Source organism: Xylocopa sonorina, chromosome 9 (genome assembly GCF_050948175.1).
Source record: "Xylocopa sonorina isolate GNS202 chromosome 9, iyXylSono1_principal, whole genome shotgun sequence".
In the NCBI taxonomy this organism is placed as follows: Eukaryota; Metazoa; Arthropoda; class Insecta; order Hymenoptera; family Apidae; genus Xylocopa; species Xylocopa sonorina.
The window spans coordinates 2,218,661-2,245,792 of NC_135201.1; the positions used below are offsets into that span (position 1 = coordinate 2,218,661).

Here is a 27,132-nt window from a genome sequence, read left to right on the forward strand (position 1 = left end):
AACCGTTTTTATTGTACACATTATACAATTTTAATGAACAAAAACTTTCTTTTCTTATGTGCTTGGGTGCTTTCTATTGTGCTTGGGTGATAGTCGATTTTTATGTCTGATTTCAGAACATCGAGGAGGGAAAAACGCTCCTTTTGAGGGCTCAAAATCAGTACAAGGATTATGACTTTGAGAGTCGGCTAAACGTGCGAATACATACTAGCTTGAAGAGTTATAACTGACGTCGTATGAAAATTTCGCAATTGCGTCCAAATGTACTTATAACTATATCCGTAACGCGATAGTTAGATATCGTGCGAGTAGTTTTGTAAATATTTTAGTAAATTTTTTGTACATATTTGTTCTTTTCTGTTTATGAATATGATACACGTTATTGCAAAATAATACTTCTGAAGTACTATAAAATTGCAATAGTACGACGAATGAATGTTCGCCGCTTTTGTGTATATGCTAATACAAAAGTCATAACGACACAAGTAAGAGTACTGAAAAGAAGAGATGTCTTATTGTTATATCGTGTACATAAGTTTATTAATGCTTTTACCATGTATGCATACAATTATATACGGTAAACGTGTATATTGGTGTGTACAGAAAATGTCTGAATACTGTCTAGTAAAAATCAAATATTTTTCAATCTGCTGATGAGTCAGAAATAAATGCACTTATCATCCGTCAAACTCTACATACGTGATAATGTTGATTAAAAATATATAGGCACATATACTTTATATATCAATTTATAAGGTACTTAATATACGTATATATACCCTTCCTCTTAGCAATGTATAATATTATCATACTTATAACTAAATCAAAAATACTTTTCTACGAAAAGCTGGTTGGTAAGACTTATCACGTTTCATCACATCTTACGTTATCAATAAAATTAATTTATTAACAAAATTTATATACTACTTCTCCTTTAAAGAATTTTGTTTTTTTTAGCAGGACATCTTTTTAACTGGCTTTTATTTTACGCGTAATAATAAAAAAAGATCGTAATCGAAGAAAATGCATTCCTTTTTTTTTTTAATGAAATTATAAGTTTCTATTCTATCGATATACATATATTATTAATATATTGTTATAATTAAATATTAATTACAATATATTCGAATTGGTGTCACAAAGAGACATATAATACGATAAATATACCTCAAAGGGGGGAAAAGCTCGCGGATCGAAAGGACTAAATATTTCAACCAGCATTTTTTAGAAATTAGTTAGGAATTTACATGATAAACGAGCATGACATATTCTAACAACTACATTTTAACGTTTTGTTCACATTTTAACTGCGCCAACACTGTTCAATTAATTTAAAAATGAAAATTTAGAGCAAGGATGTAATCAAAGCAATGGATGAAATATTTAATAATTTCCGTGAGTAAGTATAAAATCATGTTACTTACGTATTTTGTTTCCTTTCTTAACGTGTGAAACGCAAAAAGTTGACGTTAAACACATAATTGATATTACGTAAAATGAAATGAGCTTCATGACAGGGGATGCACTTGCAAAAAAAGGTCTAACGAGAAAGAAGAAGTCGACGGAAATCTATCCGCGCATCGCAAATCAGCGTTCGTGACTGGTTAATTCTAATTGCATCTATTTGGAGGGAAATTCAACAATCATATTTGTCTAAATCACTTTACGAATTGAGAATAAATGAACGAAAAAGACAATTTAAATTATAATAAAATAATAGTTATTCTGTTGAGAAAGGTTTATAAAATCTATTTTTAATTATAAAATCAATTTATAAAATAGACTCTTAAATGATATATACAATGTTTAATTATGTTGATGTAACAATATATTATTTCTATTTAGAGGTATCGAAGCTCTAATTATTAAACACTTGATTCAACTTATAATTAGTATGTTTTTATTTCTCTCTGTATATCTAATATAATATATTATTACGGTTACGTAAATTACTTCAGTGCACAGAAAAGAAATGTTAACATTTTCTGCGATATCAAAATCTAACCGCGAAATTTCTTCTTGTTCATGTATCAGATACATATTACATTTATTGTTATATAAAATATACAAATTACATGGACATATTTAATCTGTTTTATATTTAGCAATAAAAATATTTATTATAAGCATAAATTTAGCGCGATGCTATAATAGTGAAGTAAACTATTTTTTTTCGCTTCACTTGTTGCACTAAATGCATAGATATAACACAATAATTACGAGTACTTAATAAAGTGGCATTCATTCGTCCCTATTTGTTCTTGTTCATCCTTGCACAGAAAAATTAATTAAACTATTTCATTAGGAGATAAAGAATTTCCATATAGGTACAACATGTAGATACTTACTTTTCACTTGATTGCCGAAGTTTGCATAAGCTCTACGTTGCACGGATATATTATATGCATATTATATTATAAACAGGATAATGTTTATATATTTATACCTACAAAGAAAACAAACGAACAACTATCCTAGTCATCCCCGGATTGTATCTCTCCTTAACAAACGTAGATGGTAATTATAATTTATATTTACTGTACGATTAAAATAGATTTAAAAAATAACGAATAGTTGCAAATTGTATCTGTGATATTACTAGACTAATATATTTAAGAAGCTAATAAAGTTACATAAATATCTGTATGCATTTTTATTAAAAAAAATACATTGAATGATAATGATATTATATGAATGAAGCAATATAATTCCAATAAAGCAAGGAAATAAAATTATTGTTAAAAGTGTGCATATCATTATTATGATTATATAATTACAGATCTATTTTAATATTCGAAAATTTGTAGACAAAAAAATATGTCAGAACAAATTGTATATCTTACATGCTTACTTTATCTGAAAGCTTCACTTGGATCATCGCCAATCGTTTCATGTTATATTATAGTTGTCGTCCTTCGGCGGTTTGGTTTTCGTGAGAAACCGATCTTGATCTTTGCACCTTGAAAGCGCAGGATCTGGATAATAAGAACTATTCGAGTAGCTTACGCGTTGTCTTTGCACTATGTAGGTACACTCAGTATTCATATTTAATAAGTCCATCAACGTTGTGTCTAAATTTAGTTAGTATTCAGAAATTTATATATAACAATATAAAACTTTTTATATATAATAATATACGAGAAAACTTAAAAGTCATTAGTAGATTTACTGATATTTAATAGAAAAGGACAATCATAAAATTAGCAACATTGTTAAATACAGAGAACAATTATAAGATTATTGCTTTTTTTAAGCTAATTATACAATTTATTATATCGTTTTAATGTCTTTTAGAAATTACAAGATTATTTAACAGAATTGCTTTATTTAAGATTACCTTTATTTTATTCTTGTCATTTCCGCGTGATGAATTTATCCCCTTTTGATTTTTGAAAATTTTTATGGTGATATGCAAAAATATATAATGTGGTAATGTACGATTCGATCCTAATTATATTAAATATTGATGCTTTTTGTAAGCAAATATTTTTAATCAAATTTAAATCAGAACAAATATCTTCCCTTTAACAAATTAATAAGTGATAGATAAATAATAAGATATCACGTGTATAATCCTATACAAATTATCAATGTATAAATGCGTGCAGTACATTTTAAAAAAATTACAAAATGTAAGCTTGGCCAACATTTTAAAGCAAGGTTATGAACGTGATTTAAATATACATTTATCAAAATTCAAGATGGAAAGTAAAGTATTTTATATTGTTAACAGTGTTTCACAAAAATTATAAATACGAACATTCTTTATGTTCCAATTAATATTCTACCCAAATGGGTTTGACTGATGTGTTTACTGAACGCGCTAACTTTTCTGGAATTGCTAATGAAAACTTAGGCATTAGTAAAGATGTACAGAAAGCATTTACCAAAATTAATAAAGAAGTCAGTGAAACAGCTGCTGCTACTGATAAATAAATAAATGTTATCTTGCATAATGTTTATTAAAGTTAAGCATTTTTGGCATTTTAAAGAAGCCGCTGCAAGCCATAAAAACAAATATTAAAAACTTTTTTGAAAAATTAATTTTGTAGAAAATGGAACAGTCGGAAATTCGCACTAAAGGTTACCGTTGAGTCTAACCCATCTCAAAATGTCTATGAATTATCGTTGCAGTTTGATGTTAGTAAACAAACGATATTAATTCATTTAACTGAAATCCGTAAAAGAGGATAAAAAGTTGTATAAGCAAGTTTTACGTGAACTCACTGAAACAGAGAAACAAAAGTGTTTGGAAGCTTGGATCTTGCTTTCTTGTCTCGACTCCAGGTTTTTATAGCACCGGCCTGACAACTGCCGAATAAATGCCAAAAGTTTATAGACAATATGCATGCATACTTTGAGGAAAAAATAATTTCTTATATTTGTAAGTTATGAACCTACTTTGTCATTTTTTTTTTTGCAAACTTCATTCGTCACAATCTAATAATTTAAAGACCTGAATGAGGAATTTAATTACGAATTTCACCAACTAAAATGCATTGTATATATATAGACATCAATAAATTAGATACTTTGTTACTTACCTATTACCGATTCACTCCCACTCAACCCTCCAAAAATTTATATCTACCACTTTGGAAACCTTGGAATACACGCTTCGTGATTGGTTATTCAGTTGTGTCGATCTTTGATAGGCTTGCTCCTCCCATCTCTACACCTTGCCTAAATTTCGCTATTGTGGTATATAAACAGTCGGCTACATCCTCTGGCAGTCTGAGTTTAGGTTTGCAAGAGGGCAATAGGTTGGACAAATAAGGGACAAGATGCATATACGTAAGTAAACTTACGAACATAATATGTAATACGGTGACAGGTAGGTGATTGTAAACTTTATTATAAATTATATCTAACGCATTGTTAGAAATTAATTTATAAAGGCATGCAAATATATCGTAATGGTTATGTTACTATATCGAAATTATCTAATTTCTGTACTACTACGTTACAGAATTTTAGAAATATTGTTAAGAAACACAAGGATATATCAGTCCGACATTTAATGTTTTTTACACTTTCAGTCTCTTGATATTGTCTCGGAATATTTTCCAACAAAATGAGACGAGAATTTGTTATTCTAGAATAACATTTTTCTTTGATACGTGTTTTATAAATTTACGCAGCCGCTTAAGTCGCTCCTACCGCTTAATTCATTCCGTACGGGACCAGATTTTATTTATTCTTATACTCATGCATCGATTGAAATTATAGAACTCGTTTTCCTTTACGCATAAACGCATACGTATTCGTGTAAATGTACACGATATGCATTGCATGTATACGTGCAAATGATTGTTTTTTTAATTGAAACTTTAATAGAACGTAATGCCTAAATTTTTTTGCAAAATAGTTGTGGATATGCTTTACGACTAATAAAATAAATAAATAGTGAACGATGGTCTAATTCGTTCCATTTATTACGTTAAATACATAGATAATATGAAACAGTTTTTTATGTTAGCTTTTCAGACACACAGTAGCAATATACTTACTCTTAGTAGCAATATACTACTTCTCGAAATTTCCCTGCGCATCATTTGGTGACGCAACAGTAGCACCAAGTGACCTTCAGTCAAGAACAACCTTTTTCGCTTCTGTACCACACAATTATCTGCCAATTAGAAATCAATCATCGTTTCTCCACTTTTATGTAATCGACGAATCCGAGTGTCTTAAATAGTAACGCACGCATTCACCTTTAAAGATGGACGTTTATGTCATTCAATATTGTCATTCAAATTGGCTATTCAATTGGTAAAAAATATAAAGTAGGTTCAAATCAGTAACGAACATCAAACACTTTGAACGCCACTCAGACTGACACATACTCATTATTTTTGTTATTAATAACTTAGAGTATTAGTTAAACAGTGCAACCATTTTAACATCCATTCTTAATGCAATTAAAATTCTGCTCGTTAATTCATCGAGTGAAACAGAACATACGTAAAAAGATGTGTATAGAAAAAATGTTATACCCTAATATAAAGAAATAAATTATTCCAGTACTAAAAACTCTGCTGGTAGCAATGTTTGCCTTAAAAACAGTGGCAGTTGAAGGAAGTATCACTGGAACCGTTCAGAAATTAAATCTGTACTCTTCCTCGTTCTTTCATGTAAGAAAATTTAATAATGAAATTTCAACGAAATCTGTCTAAGATGAACGAATTATTAATTAATGAACTATACGAATAAAAATTCTTTATGTAGGTTGCTGCAGAAGGAAATCCAGATCAAAGAAATCTTATAACGTCTCCGTTTAGTATGGGTCTTACTCTGGCTATGGCCACTTGTGGAGCACAAGGACAAACTTTAGATCAATTTAAAAAAATGTTCAATATTTCACCTGCAGATAAAATTGATATTTCTGATCATCAAGCAATTATTGATGACCTAAATGTAAGAATATAAACTTTCCTCCTTTATTTGGAAAACATTTTTTTCCACGTTTATTTTTAATTTACGTTATGTATGTCACATATATATATTTTTTTATTTTTCTTCAAATTAGAACATTCGAGAAAATGAACTCATTTTTACTAACAAAGTGTTCATAGCTGAACATTTTCATATGAACGGAGTTTTCAAAAATTTAATAGAAAATTACTATCATTCTGTTGCACAAGCAATAGATTTTACTGCACCTGAAATAGCTGCAAATACAATGAATACATGGGTCAAGGAAAATACAAAAAATCATATTCATCATATATTTGGTTTGTAAACTTTTCTTTTCCGGATTTTTTAATTTCTCCATTTCATAAAAATGGAAATTAATGAAAAATGTTGTAAAGGCACAATTAAAGAAAATTAGAAATTAGATAAAAGAATTCATCGATCTACACTTCTTAAACAGATAATCTGGACGAAAAGACGAAACTAGTGCTAGTTGATGCAGTATATTTTAAAGGCCAGTGGGAAGAGGAATTCGATCCTAAATTTACACAGAATATGGCATTCAATGTTGATAACAATACAGTAAGATATGTACCCACAATGCATAGACAAGGTACTTACCAGTATGGTGAACACGCTGATTTACATGCAAAATTCGTTGTAATACCTTACAAGGTAAGCATCAAAGGAAAACTCATAATGCATCGAATGAATATTTTACCTGTCGCAATTGCTGAATTTGTTACCACCTCGGTACTTATAAATGATAAAACAAAACAAATAAATTTTTCCAGGCTAATGAATTGAGTTTAGTTATAATTATTCCAAATAAAATTGATGGATTGGAGCGACTTGAAAGGAAATTACAAAACATGAGAATAACCGAATTTTTAAATCAAGGGCAAGACACCCCATTAAAACTATATTTACCAAAGTTCAAGGTGGAAAAAGAACTAGATGTTGCGACTACTTTACAAAAGGTGTACACATATACATATACCCATACAATATGGAAATCATTCAAAATATGAACATTCTTTATGCTCTAATTATTTTTATATATGTACATATATAGCTGGGCTTAATTGACGCGTTTACCGAGAGTGCTGACTTTTCTGGAATCGCCAGTGGACACCTGCATATTAGTAAAGTTTTGCAGAAAGTAATAATCGAAGTTGATGAACAAGGCACTGAAGTTCCTGGGGCTGGACATACTGATCAGACTAGTCGTAAGTTATTTAAAAGTTATCTTACCACAATGTATATTGAAAGTAAGCATGACGCTCCTCTCGAAATTCTTTTATATACATTTAAATAGCACTCTTCGCCTTTAAGGTTATGATATGATTGCATAAACAAATTAACGTATGTGGTTATATATGAACTACTTATAAATAATGTCCGTGTTCTATGTATTTCTATTTAATTTAGCAGCATACAGTAAAGGTATAAATCAATGAATTTATGTTATTAGCTCAATTTCAGTGTTCACTTTACAATTCTGCCGAGCTGTTAAACAGTTTGGACAGTACAGTGCCCAAAGTGTAAATCATAATGTGCTTACGTATGTGAGTAATAATTTAGACCCTATGTTTTCCAATATTTAGGTTGCTCTACTAAGTAATATTTCCTCATTTTTTTATTGAATTGCTGTTCGTGTTGTTGTATATTAATGTCATAACGTGCTTTTACGTAAATGCGTTAATTGTGAAGAATAAACAGTACATATCATAAACAGAAAAATGAACTAGGTAGAGAGAAGAAAGAAATAGAGAATTAAGCTTCAAACTTTAATGTGAAGGGGTTTTGATGCGCGTTGCTTTGGTTTACTGTAAGTGTGAGAAAGGAAGAATGGGAAGAAGTTTTTCGTCCTGGGCTTACTAGTGGACTCACTCGTCAGTGCGGTTGCCTAGCAGACCCATCCAGCCTTAGACGCGGGGATATTAGGGACAGGTCAAGAATCTGTATATATAGAAACAGAAATGTACACTTTCGGGAAACCGTGGGGGTAACTGTCTATCTAGTGGCGGGTGTTGGAGAAACGTGCACCTAGAAGCCTTTCGAGTAAATGGGACGTTTTTTTTATATAATGACGGCAAGAAATGAACCAAATTCTGCTTATTTTATATTTTCTTATTATTTCTTATTTATTTTTTCTTTGCACATTACTGATAGTAAATACAAAATATTTGATCCGTTTAATCTGTACATTGAGTCTAGTCCATAGTGGCCAAAGATATAAACTTGAAAGTTCTTCCAGTAATAACAGAATATTATTAAGTCATGTATTATGTAAAAATAAATAATTATATTAAAAATTTGTATGCATACTTAGAGGCAATTAATTTTGAATGAATTTTCAAATAGAGCATTTTATAAACTATGCGCTAAGAGGTAATGTTTTAAAATATTACATAAATAGATATTCCGTATAGGATAAAAGAGAGAAAAATATATTACCAGAGAAAAATTTAAGTCATTTTACTATTATTAAAGATAATGAAATATTGTTACTGTTTCAGGACTGGTACCGGGGGGCAGATCCCTCCTGAGTTCACCCATTGACCTGTCAGTGAATCAACCATTCATCTATAGTATCGTCAGGAGAGGAAATCTCGATTTAGAGTTGCTTAGAGGACACATTATTTCTCCTGAATCACCTTAATTTGCGCAACTTGAAATGATCTTAAAATTTTCGTACTTAATTCCTTCCAAGCACTATCGAAATACTTTCATATACTATCATATACTGCATTCTTATGTTAAGTAGTGATTATAAGAACAATGTATACCTACCGATTTAACATTGGAACATTTAAAATATACTAATCCTTCTATTGAACTATGCTTTTTTTGTCTTTACCAAAACCACAAACGTACACAAAGTTATTTTTTTATTGTCATTGAAATGCATTGAAGCCTTTAATATGCTCGATATATTAAACACTAAACCGTTCATACCTTACGATAGCGTAAAGTTGTCGCATACCGTCACGAACAGTCTTCTCAACTCTAATCACTTCTGTTGGATTGTTGCTGGCCGCGTAATGGTGTGTTAGACCGACCAATAACAACTAAATACTTTGACATGTGTAACAAAGAGGCTAACATATGGCGCACGAGTCACGAGATATCTCGTTTCAATGCTTTTTTTCATACGCGCATATCGACAATTAAAGAAATGAGAAATAAATTCACTGTCTTGTTTCCAGGGTAACGAGACTTTCCATATTCTTACAAGATATAATTAGAGAAATAAATGTACGTCGGAATTCCCAAAGAGTAGAAAATAAGCGAGCAGTGTACGTCTGTGTACATAGATCGTGTATCGTACCTTGCGTTGCGTTTTATCGTTGTACATTTTGTAACATACACATTATGTAATGTAAAGCTATTTTGCCCGAACAAATCTTACCCTTGGGTGACGCATACGGAAATTCTAAATAAACACAAAAAGCGCCGCAACTTGATCAATACAACGACAGAAAAGATTCAAAGTTAACAATGTAAACCTTTAGCAGGTTCTCCTGTGTGTAGTAAATAATAACTAAACCTCAACTTCGAAAGTAGTGGCTTTTTGAATATTACTCCTTCTTTGCCAAATTAGCAGACCCGAATAAATATCCGTTTGCATAATAGTATATTCCTAAATAACTTTCAATGTGTCCTAACAGATGGAAAGCAATAGAAAATTCTTAGAAATGAATCTATGAGTTCTATATGAGAAGTTAACGAGACTCTATAAGTTATAATACAGAATGCAATCAGTTTAAATATCTTAATAGTTCTGAAGTCGAATCCATATTAATATCGTTTTCGAGAGGGCAATCTCTCGAAAAACGTTACCAAGGACCTAGGCCCACCACGTGGAAGTGACTACGTAGGGACCCAAATGATTAAATTCATTTCGACGCACAAAAAACTATATCACTGAGCAAGAATTAGTTTTCTCCTCATTTTTCTGATATTCACAGTTATTTTTTAAATTAGATAAATCGCATCCTTCTCTAAACTTTGATTTGGAGAAGGTTCATTTCTGCATTTATTTCATGTTCACCGTTAATAATGATCGAATGCTGCCTAGAAATAAAATGCATTATTAGGAAGTAATCAGAGTTAACAAAGTTAGGTAGATCTCGATTAGTTGAGAAAGTAACGTGTCACAGTTGTCACGACGCAATACTACTGTCAAATGGTAGTACTGCACATGATGATTATGCAGATCTTGAATACATTCTGCCGGTTGCCCACCACCTGGTGATAACTGGTGCAGCGACAAGGCAATTGTCACAAAGGTTCAATAATTATTTGTTCCTTTGATATTAAATAATTTATTAATTTTTATAATACTTCAACATTCGCACATACTCGTATACATATATTCTTCAATGAAATATAATCGCATATCAATGAGTACTAATTTAACACTAATTTTCAAGGCTTACAATGTTGATTGTCGAATTGGAATTTTTTTGAGGTATTTTATAAGAAAAGCGAGGAGCGTGCACAATCATCAAATATTGATATAATAAGATGACAAGCAGTTACTCAGTACGAACCATAAAGTCCACAATGTAGTTTCCCGCAGAAACCTGTTTGGCCGACCAAGCACGATGATTTGGTTAGCATGAAGGAAAAGCGAACCTTCTTATATATAGCATTTTTCTTTGTTGGATTTCATACAGCGTTACATTCAAGTATACATAGTACAACCCTCGAAGATCCACGCAACGTTAAATAAATAGACCGTTTAGTTTGAAAGTGGTGTAAGTTCTTTAAAAAAAAAAATGGGATATGACGTAAATTACGCTTAATTTAGTGTAAACTTTTCGTCTATAACTAATTAGTATTTAATATCTGAAAAAATGCCAATGCTTTATTTAATTTAAATCATTGTATCACGATGCCAAGCCTATTACACACGAAAAATATAAGGATAAGGATGCAGCAGCCTTATTATTATTACCTTATATATCTCCTGTACATCATGAATATTTCAAAACACTGCCACATGAAGGGCATAGATAATTAGTAATACGAATATCTTGTGTTAAGTTCAACAATATATAAATATAATTAACGTTCATAATAAAAAATGCCAATCCTATATTATGTCTTATTATTTATAAACAAAGTTGGATTAATATGACATATATATTCAGTGATATTTGTTATTTCAATATTGAAATTAAATGATATTTACAATTGACTAATAATGAAAGTGGTGTAAGTCCATTTGCAGTCTGGAAATTGTAAATTATTTTAGTTAAATTCGCCTAAAAGAAATTTATATAAGCAAATTACATGTTGATAGATTAGTACAAACAGTCCCTGGTTTTACATAATTAACCTATATTTTTTAATTGTCAGATCTGCTAACATTCAATTTTCTCGAAGCAAAAGGAAATGGACTTGCACTACTTTCAAAATAAACGGTCCAAATATCAATAGCTATGACATGTGCTGTATTCTTTTGTTGTGCGACATCGATGATGCGCCGGTCTGAAATTGAATTCGAACTCTACCGAACGGAAATTAGCGAAATTAGAGGAATTCGATAAGATTCGGACGAAATCACAAGGCGATCGATCGCAGAGGCTGCCTGTCGAGATCCTTCAAAAGGTCAGACCCTTGATTATGAGTACGATCCGATGAGCGTTCGAAATACCTACTGCTGCGCAAATCGAGGAACCTGTCCAGCCGCAATACTAAATTCCTCGCGCCAATCGCCTTGGTACTGTAAATTCATCAAACCATTTGTATTTTGCGTCATTACGTCGTTGTTAGGTATGTCAGTTTATGGTTAACCCGCAAATTACGAGACGGGATATTATTCTAACCCGTAACTTTCGTTCTTCGCGGCTTTCGGAAAAATTATCGAATAAAATCAATATATCAAGTTGTACATCAAATGCACGAAATGCATACTAAAAATATGACGCTGAAGACCGTGAATTGTGAATTTCTTTTTTTATTTCCTTGGAACCTCGCATCTATTATTCTCATATGTTAAATATGTTCCCACTTATTTGGAAATCTGCAAACGTTTATCCGCAGTTTTAAATTGTTAAATAAGCAATCGTTCGGTAACTGTTCGAGATGAGAATCGATGAAATAATTCGAGATAAAGTGGTCCAGGTTAAACGTTTCAGCGATGTCCGTGTCTCATTTGTGCGATAAATACTCCGCCAGTACGACCTTCAAAGCGATCAGATCCGACTTGGTGAACCTGCGAACGCATTTGAACACCCTATCGGTAATTACTGCATCACAGTAATGTCTTTAACTGTGACAAATATTGAAGCGTATTTATCTGCGGCTTAGATGGAAGTAAAGAACGTGATGGAGACTCGAGACGATTTAAAGAGTAAGTTGAAAGAGGTTGGATACCTGATTCCAAAAATGTCCGAGGCCATCCTCTATTTAAGAAACGAAGTATCCGAGGGTAAAAAACAATTATCATGTATATCGATCCTTTTATATTTACACTTGCGCGACGGTAAACGTGGTCATCTCAGCATTTTTAGCAGAATGCGAGCAACGCGGCGCAATAGAGAAAATACTCGTCGTATTTGTTACGTTAAAAAAATTCTTTTTCAGCAGTATCCGCACATTAAATGCATCCTTCCTTAAAATCAAATTCATCCTTTTGCATATCAATTGCACTCTTTTGCAAATCAAGTACCTCTACTTTAAAGGTTTTATTTAAAGGAACACCAAATCTATGTATCTCTTGTTAATATGGCGCTATATAATATACGCTGTTGGATTATTCGAAATGATCCAGATGATTCTTCTCTTTCCTTCTTTATTCCATAAGACTTAGGAAATACGTGATCAAACAAGGCACACTACTTTTTCTACCACCATATTTGCCAATGTCAAACCCCATTGAACAAGTAATTTTCAAAATAAAAGTTTCAGCGAGAAACATGTTAGCTGTAATTTCAAATCGTCAAGATTTGTTAGATATAATTAACTGTACTTGGGTCGCTACTGTTGTTCCTACTACATCCATCAATTGTAATAATTATTATATGAGCACACATTATCAAGTAACTAGGTAATTATACGAACTACTTTTGTATTTTCCTATCTTAATTAATTTGTTAATTACTTTTACATAAATATCTGTACCTTTTCAAACTAACTTTTGTATGTCTTACTACCTACTTTACATTTACTGTTTTTCTTTAAATAAAATATTTTAATAGGTGTACTTCATTTCGAAACGGGTAAATTTGATTTGCAAAAGGATGAATCTAAAGTGCCAATATTGTATACACATTTGTGATGTTCTGAAAACTTGAAAACTTTTCGCAACAAATGACTATGATTAAATGACATCATACTGAGATAATATTTCTTACATACAAGTACCCTATAAATAGCAGAAAATCTACATTATGTGCCGTACTCAGCTAAACGTACGCTCGACTATTGCCTATCGCGAAAGTGTTTGCGGTCGAGTAAACGGTTTATTCGTTCGGAACAGGAATGGACCAGCACACGAAGGCGTTGCTCAAAACCATGTCACCGGAAGCCGTGCTAGAGATGGTGAGGAGCGAACTACGAACGTACGACGCAGACAAAACTGGGAAAACGGACTATGCCCTTGAAAGCTCGGGTCTCTGATGAAATAAAACGAAAGCTTTTGCCGATCACGCTTTTCTTGTGGTATTAAATATCGTGTTCGTTTAATATTGCTTAGGGGGCGCGATTCTTTCGACGAGGAACACGGTAACGCACTCGGCTGGCGCACCGGTACTGAAGCTTTTTGGCATACCGATTTGTCAACAACAAAATACACCGCAGACTATAATTCAGGTTACTAGAGAATGTTTTTAATGTCTGTAAATCATCTAGCAATTTAAAATACTAATGAATTCCTCTTAATATCTGCCATACAGTATTCGTACTGTAAATTCATTCTCTTATGAATCGAATTCACCCTTTTACAAATCAAGTGTTTCAACTTAAATATTTCATTTAAAAGAAACAGCAAATGTAAACTGGATAGTAAGATGTCAAAAATCTCATTTATTTCATTAAAATCGGTACATATTACATTACTCACAATTATTTAATAATTAATAATATGTATTTATGAAAATTGTATATAAATATAATTTATACACACGTATATGTATGGTAATGGTTCTGCTATAGCAGCCGATAGTACCTTAAAGAGTTTTCTCATTGATATATACTAACTAGGTAATCGTGGATTAGTAATTACTTTTAAATAAATATTCGTACCTTTTTCGATGAATTTTTTGTTTCTTTTTACCTTTACATTTGGTGTTCTTTTTTTTGTAAATAAAATATTTAAGCAGAAGTACTTGATTTGCAAAAGGATTAATTTGACTTGCAAACGGGTGAATTTAAAGTACCAATAATATTTACAATTATGAGCTTAATTTAATTTGTTCAATTTATTGTAATTAAAGCGTTTCACGTTTAACGAATAATTACTTAAACCTTTTCAGAGACACTGATCAACGCGTACGTTTAATATGTTAAAATTCGAACATTATAACATAAAATAGCAAGTATGTAAAATACAGTCGATTTTAATGAATATATTTTCTAAGAAATCAGTGTCCCTAAAGAGATTAGACATTTCATGATATTAAAGTTGAATTGTTCAATAAGTTCAAGTAAAAATTATGCAACTGCTAAAGTATTCAATTTATGCTTAAGTATTTAATTCTATCAACTTCTTGTACCTTTTGCTCTGTATAGAACTAATCATTTTGTATGAATAGTGAAATTATAATTATAAGGGGGTATAATATAATTGTAAGGGGGTTGACTGTATTTCGTTTGAAATATTCAGTGTTTTGCTCGTTTTACTCGTGCAGACTGGTGTTCTTCCTGGCGAGTGCTGGGCATTCAAAGGCAGCAGCGGAAGTGTTGTTATACAATTACTTGGTCCGGTCTGTGTGTCTGGAGTAAGTCTCGAACACATTCCACAGTCGATATCTCCTACCGGGGAAACGAGCACTGCACCAAAGGATTTTTCTATTTCGGTAAGCATAAAGTATATTTTCTATTTAAGCACATTATTACAATAAAGAATTTTGTATTTCGATAAACGTTATATCGAACGAAATATATATACGAATGAAAGAAAATTCTCTGCTTTAACTCTTTGACTACAGTTGGCGCCTAAAGACTCTTGTGATACTGTAGACGCTTGAAAAACTTGCGCTTGCGCTTGTAATTTTGTAGGCGGTTAGAAAACTTGCGCATGCACTTGTGTACTGTAGGCGCTTGGAAATCTTGCACTTGCGATACTGTAGGCGCTTGAAAAGCTTGCATAGCGATGCTGTAGGCGCTTGGAAACTTTGCGTTTGTTATACTGCAGGCATTTAAAGATGCTTACAAAAATTGCACTTGTGATATTGTAGGCGCCTAAAGGCGCTTAGAAAAATTACGCTTGTAATCCTGTAGACGGCTGAAGGCGCATAGATGATGCTTGGAATATAGTAATCAAAGAGTTAAATACAATATGCTATAGTATAACACGAATTCTTCTAACGCTGGTGAATATATTTCTAGGGCTTAACTAGCGTAGACGATACAGATCCTTTCTTCTTTGGCGAATTTACGTACGACAATACTGGCCCTCCTGTACAATATTTCGAAGTCCAAGTAAAATGAGATTTACTTCAATACGATATGAATTTTATGAGATATGTATACATACATATAATTACGTGTAATTTATAGAACAAACCGAAGAATGCGTATGAAATAATCGAATTAATGGTTCGCTCAAACAGTGGTAACAAAGAGTACACCTGTATCTACCGAGTTAGGGTACACGGTACCCTAAGTAAGAAAAGCAGATAACTTCCTTCGAAATAGTTGTTTAGTAATCATTAATCGATCGCAGAAATTCTTGCGTGGTTTTATCGACCGAATGGACAGGCTGCATGAGAATTCGAAGAATTTGTCGACGTAGTGTATAATTAATAATATAATGTTGGTCTAAGATTTTCGTATGTAAGGTATTATATATGTACTTTATTATATAGTAAATAAAGAAATATAGCTTTCATATATTCAGCAGTTTCATCTATTGCCGCTTATCATTTTATGCAATTCGAGCGTGACAATTGAAGAGTGCACGTCAAGCAATTTCATTTCTATTATTATTGAAACTCTGATGAATAACTAAGAAAAATCGTAAACACGTTCGCCATTCTTATTTCTATGAGATAATTCAAAATGTAATATAAATTTGAAACTGATATCATAGTGATTTCAAACATTCTTTTCAGTAAGAAACAGTACCTTTAAATATTAAGGAATTGATACTCGGATGATAATTTTGTGTACGCATAGTATTAATAATAAAAATATTCGTAACATATGTAACTTCATCAGTCGTGCAAGGAATCGTCAAACCGCCACGGTAGAATAAATCGAATCTAGTCAGACGTAAGAATTACTACAACCTTCTACAATAATCTATACAACTACTTTAACATTTAGGAGAAGCGTGTGATTACATTTTAGTATTATTGATAAGAACTGTGCTAAATTATTGACTGGGCAAGTACTTTAATGAAATATAAAACGATGTATGCAAGAATTTAAAATTCACCGTTGACATCATGATTTTCTTCAAGCATTCATTAAACTTGTAAACAGTAGTATTACGTACAGTTGTATTCTATACCAAAACAGTGACAGTTCCTTTCAACAATTATAATACTTACCATAAATAGAATAAGTAAATGGAAATAATGAAACTGTAGCATAGTGAAACAAGTGAGAAAGAGGGTGAAAAAGAAAAACAAGGGTGAAATAGGGTTTCTTAGTGAAAATCTATGCCTCCCAGTGAAATAGAGTAATGATAAGATCAACTAAAAAGGCTCTTTTCACTTGAAATTCACGTGCGCACAACCTGAAATCCCTAAAGAACGCTCGACCGTATGCTTCCTAAGAATATAAGTTATTTGTGCACCACATTGCATACATAAATGGCGACACTACCGTGTCTCCCTACTAATGTCTGCACAGGAATCCGTAAAAAGGAAGAAGTTAGACGAATTCAACGTCAATTTTTCGTCATTCAATTTATTACATTTATACATATTGAGTCTTGTTCTACCCTTCTATCGTCGTGCTTCCCCCTCCTTCCCCCTTCAACCCCTTACGTACACACACGCACATGCACGCATATGCACCCTCTCGTCTCCCTATTTCGCCGCATTATTTACCCCCGTTTCTCCGCACTTTTGCAAAACTCGAGTGAAGAATCAAAACGATTGGACTTCTCGGAAAAGAAAATTCACGCACACGCGATACCAGACAGACAAAACGGACGCTTCTCGATGGTCGTATGGACCATGCCCTAAGCAATGTCGTTGCCGCAATTTAAAACAACACCCCAGACAACACAAGATAAGATGGTGGCGACACCATACCGGCACTGTAGCGACACTTCCGAGGGGTGTCAGCAGATCCGTAGTCATCTGTGTCCGCATTTGTTAGCTAAAATGCCGGCACGCAGTGGCAGCACGTTCTAGTCACCAGCGTAGCACGCGTGCGAATGACACTGCGCCAGCACCAGCGTGACACGCCTGTCATCGTTCCATTCGAACATTTTTTCTGCATGGGCGTAGGCGTCACATTTGTTAATGGGGAACCACCTGTTATTCCGTACAAATTAAATACGTCAGAGTTTAGATATCCACATACGAGTACTGACAGACGTTTTGGTAGTTCTTTGCCTACATTTATAGTTACTGAGAGAGCCATATATATTTTTTCAATTCGTCAGGAAAATTCATGCCAATAGAGAGTATTAAATACGATGGCAGCATATTGTTTAAGGAAATGTAATAAATGATACATTTACTTATAAAATGTTGAACCAATTAAGTTACGTTTACTTTACTAGCGTATCACAATTTTCAGGTGAAAATATTGAACGTAATTATTTGTTTTCCTTTGGTACATATATTCTTGTGGTACATGGTTTTATCGTTTGTAAGGATTATTAAATATAAAATATACCTTTGTTACATGAATTTTTAACGATGAGTTGAAGAAAATATTTATAAAATAAGTGTATGTATTTTTACGATAAAATAATTAACGACTTTTCTGAAAAAATCGCTGTATTAAGTTATAGTTTATAGAAAATAATAAAAAGAAGTTTTTATATCTTTCTATCGTGTCAGTGTATTTATTATCGAATCGAAATAAATAAATTGCTTAGTTTAGTCATTTTTAATATTCGTTTATACTTTTTATGCAAACAGCTTCTTTATTGGTATATATTAGCCTACGCCACTGCCACGCGTGTCACTATGGTGAGCTGATAGTAGTGTCATTGGCACGCCGTGTCGCCACCGTGCTATATCGCGGTCCTTTGATAGTGCCATAACACGCAGTGTCGCTCCAGTGCTAGCACTGTGCTGTTACGAGAACTGAGAGGCAGCACCGTGCTAGCACAGTGCTTAGAGTTCCACCCGGTGTCATTGGCGCGACAATCGCTGGTTGTCTGGGACATTACATCTAAGTCGTCCTTCCTTTTACTCGTCTTCCACGGACTTTCTCTTCCTTCCTTCGCATTCTCTTCTACACCCTGACAAACCTCCACCATATTCGTTTACGTATTCTTTTCTTCTCGTCGATTCTCGTTACTTTTCGACGTGCAACGCATGTGTGCGCGGCACGTGTACATAATGTGTATACACACACACATGTATACGATACATGTACACACACGCGTATACAATATATACATATACATATACACGCATACGCGTATATAATATGTACGTATACATGATGTATACATCTTACTTTTTCCTAGCTTTTTACGTGTAATTTCTTCTTTTTTGTTTAAATAGACGATTAAGCATTACCGCCTTTAGGGGAAAAGAACAGACTCGAGAGGCACAGGGCAAGTACACTGAACAACACATTTAATATCTCTGATTACGTGCGCGTCCGCGATCCACCTATTATACATCTTATTTCATTTAATACATGTATATACATGTATATGTGTGCACGTATGTTACGTACGCATATATGCATATACCGTTCGTACTGTTCTTCTACTTCTTCCTCTTCTTCTTCTTCTTCTTCATCTTCTGCTTCTCCTTCTTCTTCTTCTTCTTCCTCGTCCTGTTTCCGTCATTTTAGAGCACACACACGTAAGTATTAATTGATTCGGTTGATTCTTCTTCTAAATTTTCGTCATGTCTCTGTCTTGCTAATCGATACACGTGCAGCTGACCATCGTACACGATCGTCCGGTGGCTAGAATAAACTATAATTCGGAGGTCAGTCGTCTAACGCTATCGGGCTATCGAGACTCGGTCGTGGTACCAGAGAGACGCGCGTATGTGCAGTCCTGTTCGTGTATATCTGTATACGTGTATAGAAAACTATTTGTCTCTGTCTGTGACTCTTTGTGTGTGTGTGTGTGTGTGTGTGTGTGTGTGTGTGTGTGTGTGTGTGTGTGTGTGTCGCTGTACGCGTATGCATATGTATAAACAAGCGTTCACGTGTGGATATACATATGTGTACCATACGAGTTGCGTTACGATCTAGGTGCTGTGGTTAAAAGGTCCAAGGAAGTCGAATACGCGACGACAGACAGCTTCCCTGACGCAACGCTTTATCCTCGTCGCGGTTCTGTCGTTGTTCACCTTTGCATCTGGCTCAGCTGATGTTCAATTACGCGCAACAATTTTTTTCAATCAAGGATCGTAACGACCAGTCCAACGGAGAGCCCCCATTTTATGATGCTAAGTAGAATAGGCGTGATTGTGCGTACGAGATTCGCGTTAAACCTTTTAAACGGAGTAAATTTTGCCTGGAAACAGTCGGCACTGCGTAGCTTCATTTGCCAAGGACTGGGGCCGCATGATCGATCGATCGAATGAAGAATCTGATCGTGCTGCTCGTCATTTTTATTTGCGTTTCGTAGGAAGTGAATGCATGTCGTAAATAGATTCAACGATTTGCAAAGAAACATTAGAAAATTATTGAAACGACCATTTGATACGCAACGGCTAAAAGATACTATCACCATCGAGTATCATTGTCTTGTATATCATTTGTTAATGTAATGCAATGCCTTTTGATACGCGGCAATGCAACGCGTAATGTGAACACGATTAGACCATACGTAACAAAAAAATTAATCGAAATCTGAACGCGAACGATGCTTTCGGTCAATCGAACGATCCAATCGTATGGACTAACTTTCGCCTCTTTAGGCGAGATGATTAACTTACTTTTTATTCACTTTGTATTCCGAAATTCATTTTATCTAGATTTTTTCTGGCACTTCGGTAATGACCATTTGTTTGTTTCTTTGGATTTTATCTTATTTTATTTTACTTTGTCCCCCCTCGCTCTCCCTCTTTCTTTTTTTCTCTCTGTTTAATTTGGCACATTTCGTTCCTCCTTGTCGAGCGCTATCCACGACCCGCTACGGCTTTCGAAACCCTCCTGCGAACGACCCACTCGCTATTTTATTCGACGAGCTGGAGAAAAAGGAAAGACGAGAAAGTGTACTCCGATTAATTGCAATTGTCGCGTAGACTCCACAAATTTGTTTCATCTAACGACTACGGTAAGTTTTCTAATTGTCGACGCAGAACTACGCCACTGTTCGTCCTACGGATCGAAATCCACGTTTTTTTTTTAACAGAACATAAGATCAGTTCCGCTGGCAATAATAGATTGTGTCACAGCTACCACACGGAATTTTCGCGTGGTTGATTCCTCTCCGAGGTTGTAAGGCTCAGACCGAACGCGGTTGCTCGCGACGCTGTCCACCAACTTAATGTTGGACAGCTTGTTGTCAGATCAATCTCATCCTTTCTCGAATCATCGAATTCACTATTTCGTAAATCAAACATCAAATGTAAACTACAGAAATAAAAAAATTTCATTCATGCAAAGGTACAGATAATTATTAAAAGTCAGAATATACCAGATAATTCATAATTTTTCATTTCTGACTACTTAGCTTATGTGCTGTGTTTTTTTAAATAATACATTTCATTTTCAAAAAGATGAATTTGATTTGCAAAAGGGTGAATTTAAAGAGCCAATATCATGCAACGGTCGCTCCTAAGAAACAGTTGACCATCTTGTAATCTTTGAACATTAGTTCACGAAATATCTGACAATCAAGAGTTCGAAATTATGTAATTACATAATTAAAAAGATGGAAGAAGAAAGATATCTAGAAAGTGGTTCCTCGTTTCCTCAATTAGGTAACTACGAAATCTTGATCAGATATTCCATGTGCTAATGATCAGAGGGCACAAAATGGCCAGCTGTTTCTATAGATGTTCATTTTGCGCGATTGGACCGTCGCCATACCATGAGCTAATAGCAAATTTATGGTTGCAGTAGTGAAAACAAGCGATTACGGCTTTTTTAAATTAATTACAACCATCGTGTACGCCGCAGAAATCGATGGCAGGAAAAAGAATTCTTGGCTACGCTTGGCGAGCGGGGAAGGAAAGATATCTTTCTTACAAAATCTTGTTAAGAGGAGACTACCTTTTTTTATACCTTTTTTATCCCTTTTCCTCTTGTTAAGAGCAGACTACCTTTTTTACCTGTTTATTATCAGTTACACAAACGATTCGCGAACGGAAATTTTATGTTTCGCTATGGTTAGTTCGTGTCACGTGGGAGTGGAATTTAGTACCTGCGAGTGATCGCTAGACAATAAATGCCACTTTACCTCAAACTTTGCTCGATAAAGAAAATTGAAGAAAACCCTTCCAGGCTTCCTACTAAAATGCAAGTAAACGAATTAGAGAGCATTATTTTTTACGGTAAGTGAAACCCCCTGTAGAAAAGTAGAACGCCCTATGAAAACTATTACAACCGTTTGCTCGAAGCAAACCGACACAGATTCTCACCAATTTTTCTAAAGTAACACATTCAACCATCTCAAATATTGTTTAACTATTCGCTCGTGATTAACGTTAACGTGCAAAGTGAGCGTGCAAGAAAGACTTCTTGCATATTGAACATTACTTTCCGCACGTCTGAACACATTTCTACACCCGTAACGTTCTTCTTCCTTCTGCCTCACAGTAAATTGAGGGTGATTCAACTTACAGGAAATATGCGCAGTGAATTTCATACTACAAATGTTATTAATATTCAGAATACAGGCTAAAAGGGGATGACATTTTTTGAGTCCTTTGTTTTGCATCATTTTCAAAGAAGCAAAATTTTATTTATGAAAAAATGAATCTACGATTTAAAAAATGTACGACCTTCCACTCGAAATCAAGAGCATAAATAATATTGTAAATAGTCAATGTTGCATTATATTAAGACCAGCCAGGGTCAACTAAACAGATTGAATACATTGTTTAGAAATTTAGAGTTGGATTCATTGAGGACTCTTTTTCCTTCGGCACTCAACGATCTTTTAAAATTATCAACACAAGTCGTGTCGCCCTAGGTATTTCAACCGGTATTTCAAACTACGCAAGACGAAATCAAGGACGTAACAAAGGAAAAAGACAAGTAATAATTGAGAAGATTTTAAAGCACCGGACTGAACAACTGGCGCTTAAATGGCAAAAGTGTATAGACAATGTGAGATAGTTGGGACGTGGTTAACTAATCACCACGCAGAGTGTGCTGTTCCCTCTTCTTTATTAATTTCGCTTTCGAGCTCATGCTCTTGGTTCGCGTCGTCGTTGTCGACTGTGTCTTTCTCAGCTTGCATTCCCACCACGTAGGGTTCTTTTCGGCCAGCATGGTAGGGGGTCTTTTGGCCTACGTAATTTTCATCGCGTCTCTTCGGTAATTATTGGAAAATTCCATGGCCAGCTCGGCGCCGCTTGTTTATGATATCCGTCGCGCCATAAGTGTCGCCCGTAGGGCTAAATACCCCGACTGAAACTTTTCGAATTGCGAAATGACAACGGCCTCGGTCGGGGTTCATCGTTGTCAGGTGGTGACGGGCGCTACAGACAATATGGATGCATACTTTGATGAATAAAGTAATTTCTTATATTTGTAAGTTATGGGCCTACTTCGTCTTTCTTTTTTTTTTTTTTTTTGCAAATTTCATCCTTCACGATCTAATAATTTAAAGACTTGAATGAGAAATTTAGTTACGAATTTCACCAACTAAGATGTACTATATATAGATATTCTATTATTTACCTATTACCGATTCTCTCCCACTCGGCCATCTAAAATTTATATCCACCACTTTGAGAACCATTAGAATACACGCTTCATGATTGGTTGTTCAGTTATGTCGACCTTTGATAGGCTTGATCCTCCCATCTCTACACCTTGCCCAAATTTCCCTATTGTGGTATATAAACAGACGGCTACATCCTCTAACAGTCTGAGTTCAGGTTTGCAAGAGGGCAATAGGTTGGACAAATAAAGGGCAAGATGCATATAAGTAAGTAAACTTACGAACATAATATGTAATACGATGAACGGTGATTGTAAAATTAATTATAAATTATATCTGACGCATTGTTAGAAATTAGTTTATAAAGGCATGCAAATATATCGTAACGGTTATGTTACTATATCGAAATTTTCCAATTTCTGTACTCCTACGTTACAGAATTTGAGAACTATTATTAAGGAACACAAGGATATATCAGTTCGACATTTAATATCTTTTATACTCTCAATCTTTTGCTATTATCACGGAATATTTTCCAACAAAATGAGACGAGAATTTGTTATTCTAGAATAACATTTTTCTTTGATACGTGTTTTATAGATTTACGCAGCCGCTTAAGTCGATTACCGCTTAATTCGTCCCTGCGTGACCAGATTTTATTTATTCTTATACTCATGCATCGATGGAAAATGTCGAACTCGTTTTCCTTTACGCATAAACGCATACGTATTCGTGTAAATGTACACGATATGTATCGCGTGTATACGTGCAAATAATTCTTTTCTTAATTGAAATTTTAATAGAACGTAATGCTTAAATTTTTTTTGCAAAATAGTCATGGATATGCTTTACGACTAATAAAATAAACAAATAGCGAACGATGGTCTAATTCGTTTCATTTATTACGTTAAATACATAGATAATACGGAATAGTTTTTTTATATTAACTGTTAAGACACACGGTAGCAATACACTTAGTCCTAGCAGCAGCAATGCTTCTCGAAATTTCCTTGCGCATCATTTGGTGATGCAACAGTAGCACCAAGTGACCTTCAGTCCAGAACAACCTTTTTCCCTTCTGTACCACGCAATTATCTGCCAATTAAAAATCAACCATCGTTTCTCAGCTTTTATGTAATCGACGAATCCGAGTGTCTTAAACAGTAACGCACGCATTCACCTTTAAAGATGGACGTTTATGTCGGAAAAGGCTAGTCGAAAATCAGAAAGACATTCAAATTGGTTATTCAATCGGTAAAAAATGTAAAGTAGATTCAAATCAGTAACGAACACCAAACGCACTGAACACCACTCAGACCGACACATACTCATTGTTTTTGTTATTAATAACTTGAACAGTGCAATCAGTTTAACATCCATTCTTAATACAATTAAGTACTCACTGCTCCTTAATTCATCGAGTGAAATGGTACATACGTAAAAAGATGTATATAAAAAAAAATGTTATACCCTAATCTAAGGCAATAAATGATTCCAGTACTAAAAACTCTGCTGATGGCAATGGTTGCCTTAAAAACAGTGTCAGCTGAAGGGAGTGCCAGTGGAACCGTTCAGAAATTAAATCTGTTCTCTTCTTCGTTATTCCATGTAAGATAAGTTAATAATGAGATTTTAACAAAATTTAGAGTTAAACTAAGAAGAACGAATTATTAATTAGTAAACTATAAGAATAAAAATTCTTTATGTAGGCTGTTGCAAAAGGAAATCCAGGTCAAACAAATCTTATAACGTCCCCGTTCACTACGGGTGTTACTCTGGCTATGGCTGCTTGTGGAGCACAAGGACAAACATTAAGTCAATTTAAAACAATGTTCAATATTTTACCTAGAGATAAAATTGACATGCCTGGTTATCAAGTAATTATTGATGACCTAAATGTAAGAATTTTATTAATTTATTTAATGTAATTTTTCTCTTTTTTTTTATTTGGAAAAAATTTATTTCCACGATTATTTTTAATTTACATTATGTATGTCTCATAGATATATATATATAATTTTTTTTTTTTACTTTATTTTAGAACATTCGACAAAATAAACTCGCTCTTACTAACAAAATGTTCACAGCTAAACATTTTATTGTGAACGGAGATTACAAAGATTTAACAGATAATTACTTTCGTTCTGTTGCACAAGCAGTAGATTTTACTCAACCTGAAATAGCTGGAAATACTATTAATACATGGGTCAGGCGAAATACGAATAATCTTATTAATAACATTATACCTGGTTTGTAAATTTTTATTTTTTCCATTTCATAAAGATGGAAATTAATGAGAAATGCTGTAAAGGCACAATTAATGAAAATTAGAAATTGGATGAAAGAATTCATCGATCTGTACTTCTTCTTAAACAGATGATCTGGATAAACAGACGAAACTAGTGCTAGTTGATGCAGTATATTTTAAAGGACAGTGGGAAAAGAAATTCAATTCTCAATTTACACAGGATCTGGCATTCAATGTTGATAACAATACAGTAAGATATGTACCCACAATGTATAGACAAGGTACTTACCAGTATGGTGAACACGCTGATTTACATGCAAAATTCATTGTAATACCTTACAAGGTAAGCTTCAAAGGAAAACTCATAATGTATCGAATGAATATTTTACCTGTCGCAGTTGTTGAATTCGTTACCACTTCGGTGCTTATGAATGATAAAATAAGACAAATAAATTTTTCTAGGCCAATGAATTAAGTTTAGTTATAATTATTCCAAATGAAATTGAGGGATTGGAGCAACTTGAAGGGAAATTACAAAACATGAAATTAACCGAATTTTTAAATCAAGGGCAAGACACCCCATTAAAACTATATTTACCAAAGTTCAGGGTGGAAAAACAACTAGATGTTACGCCTGCTTTACAAAAGGTGTACACATATACATATACCCATACAATATGGAAATCATACAAAATATGAACATTCTTTATGCTCTAATTATTTTTATATATGTACATATATAGCTGGGCTTAATTGACGCGTTTACCGAGAGTGCTGACTTTTCTGGAATCGCCAGTGGACACCTGCATATTAGTAAAGTTTTGCAGAAAGTAATAATCGAAGTTGATGAACAAGGCACTGAAGTTCCTGGGGTTGGACATACTGATCAGACTGGTCGTAAGTTATTTAAAAGTTATCTTACCACAATGAATATTGAATTTGAGCATAACACTACTCTCGAAATTCTTTATATACATTTAAGTAGCACTCTTCGTCTTGAAGGTTACAATATGATTGCATAAACAAATTAACGTACGTGGTAATATAATATATGAACTACTTATAAATAATGTCCGTGGTCTATGTATTTCCATCAAATTTAGCAGCATATAGTAAAGGTAAAAATCAAAGAATTTATGCTATTAGCTCAATTTCAGTGTTCAGTTTACAATTCTGCCTAGCTGTTAAGCAGTTTGGAGAGTACTGTGCCCAATATTCTAAATCTTCTATATTCTAAATTTCTTACGCATGTAAGCAATAATTTAGACCCTACGTTTTCCAATATTTGGATTGCTCT

The 27,132-nt window shown here is 33.6% G+C and overlaps 6 protein-coding genes across 6 annotated transcripts in view; all 6 read left to right on the top strand.

Annotated features, from left to right (window-relative positions):
- Positions 1–289, top strand: part of LOC143427034 (tetratricopeptide repeat protein 39C-like) — a 98,613-nt gene extending 98,324 nt beyond the window's left edge. Inside the window, exon 11 of the mRNA XM_076900838.1 lies at positions 117–289. Coding sequence (XP_076756953.1) covers positions 117–230 — 114 coding nt within the window. The 3' untranslated portion in view covers positions 231–289. The remainder of the gene's footprint in view (positions 1–116) is intronic.
- Positions 290–5,972: 5,683 nt separating this feature from the next.
- LOC143427173 (serine protease inhibitor 3/4-like) lies at positions 5,973–7,748 on the top strand. Its single transcript, XM_076901104.1, has 8 exons — positions 5,973–5,976; positions 6,025–6,170; positions 6,229–6,417; positions 6,530–6,734; positions 6,875–7,167; positions 7,209–7,394; positions 7,490–7,643; positions 7,687–7,748. Exons 1-8 carry the CDS (start codon positions 5,973–5,975, stop codon positions 7,746–7,748), a joined length of 1,239 nt encoding a protein of 412 aa, XP_076757219.1.
- Positions 7,749–11,718: 3,970 nt separating this feature from the next.
- Positions 11,719–13,031, top strand: LOC143427174 (uncharacterized). The gene is made up of 6 exons (XM_076901105.1): positions 11,719–11,732; positions 11,812–11,879; positions 11,977–12,201; positions 12,567–12,670; positions 12,739–12,982; positions 13,015–13,031. Exons 1-6 carry the CDS (start codon positions 11,719–11,721, stop codon positions 13,029–13,031), a joined length of 672 nt encoding a protein of 223 aa, XP_076757220.1.
- Positions 13,032–13,944: 913 nt separating this feature from the next.
- On the top strand, positions 13,945–16,384 carry LOC143427175 (klaroid protein-like). The gene is made up of 5 exons (XM_076901106.1): positions 13,945–14,041; positions 14,126–14,241; positions 15,279–15,446; positions 15,979–16,071; positions 16,150–16,384. The coding sequence occupies exons 1-5, from the start codon at positions 13,945–13,947 to the stop codon at positions 16,270–16,272; spliced, it is 597 nt and encodes a 198-aa protein (XP_076757221.1). The 3' UTR covers positions 16,273–16,384.
- An 8,691-nt stretch (positions 16,385–25,075) lies between these two features.
- Positions 25,076–25,844, top strand: LOC143427177 (serine protease inhibitor 3/4-like). Its single transcript, XM_076901107.1, has 3 exons — positions 25,076–25,195; positions 25,297–25,485; positions 25,629–25,844. The coding sequence occupies exons 1-3, from the start codon at positions 25,076–25,078 to the stop codon at positions 25,842–25,844; spliced, it is 525 nt and encodes a 174-aa protein (XP_076757222.1).
- A 26-nt stretch (positions 25,845–25,870) lies between these two features.
- Positions 25,871–26,857, top strand: LOC143427178 (serpin B3-like). The gene is made up of 4 exons (XM_076901108.1): positions 25,871–25,892; positions 25,964–26,256; positions 26,298–26,483; positions 26,579–26,857. Exons 1-4 carry the CDS (start codon positions 25,871–25,873, stop codon positions 26,855–26,857), a joined length of 780 nt encoding a protein of 259 aa, XP_076757223.1.
- Positions 26,858–27,132: the final 275 nt, after the last annotated feature.

What these genes read in the sequence shown, in the direction of transcription:
- LOC143427173 (XM_076901104.1), top strand. An exon ending in ATGAAATTTCAACGAAATCT is followed by an intron (nt 6,171 to 6,228) that starts GTCTAAGATGAA and finishes TTCTTTATGTAG; the next exon opens with GTTGCTGCAGAAGGAAATCC. An exon ending in CAATTATTGATGACCTAAAT is followed by an intron (nt 6,418 to 6,529) that starts GTAAGAATATAA and finishes TCTTCAAATTAG; the next exon opens with AACATTCGAGAAAATGAACT.
- LOC143427174 (XM_076901105.1), top strand. An exon ending in CGTCATTACGTCGTTGTTAG is followed by an intron (nt 12,202 to 12,566) that starts GTATGTCAGTTT and finishes TAAACGTTTCAG; the next exon opens with CGATGTCCGTGTCTCATTTG. An exon ending in CGCATTTGAACACCCTATCG is followed by an intron (nt 12,671 to 12,738) that starts GTAATTACTGCA and finishes TCTGCGGCTTAG; the next exon opens with ATGGAAGTAAAGAACGTGAT.
- LOC143427175 (XM_076901106.1), top strand. Translation starts at nt 13,945, where the DNA reads ATGTCACCGGAAGCCGTGCTAGAGATGGTGAGGAGCGAACTACGAACG. An exon ending in CTATGCCCTTGAAAGCTCGG is followed by an intron (nt 14,042 to 14,125) that starts GTCTCTGATGAA and finishes AATATTGCTTAG; the next exon opens with GGGGCGCGATTCTTTCGACG. An exon ending in CACCGCAGACTATAATTCAG is followed by an intron (nt 14,242 to 15,278) that starts GTTACTAGAGAA and finishes TTACTCGTGCAG; the next exon opens with ACTGGTGTTCTTCCTGGCGA.
- LOC143427177 (XM_076901107.1), top strand. Translation starts at nt 25,076, where the DNA reads ATGATTCCAGTACTAAAAACTCTGCTGATGGCAATGGTTGCCTTAAAA. An exon ending in TCTCTTCTTCGTTATTCCAT is followed by an intron (nt 25,196 to 25,296) that starts GTAAGATAAGTT and finishes TTCTTTATGTAG; the next exon opens with GCTGTTGCAAAAGGAAATCC. An exon ending in TAATTATTGATGACCTAAAT is followed by an intron (nt 25,486 to 25,628) that starts GTAAGAATTTTA and finishes ACTTTATTTTAG; the next exon opens with AACATTCGACAAAATAAACT.
- LOC143427178 (XM_076901108.1), top strand. Translation starts at nt 25,871, where the DNA reads ATGGAAATTAATGAGAAATGCT. An exon ending in GGAAATTAATGAGAAATGCT is followed by an intron (nt 25,893 to 25,963) that starts GTAAAGGCACAA and finishes CTTCTTAAACAG; the next exon opens with ATGATCTGGATAAACAGACG. An exon ending in TTACGCCTGCTTTACAAAAG is followed by an intron (nt 26,484 to 26,578) that starts GTGTACACATAT and finishes GTACATATATAG; the next exon opens with CTGGGCTTAATTGACGCGTT.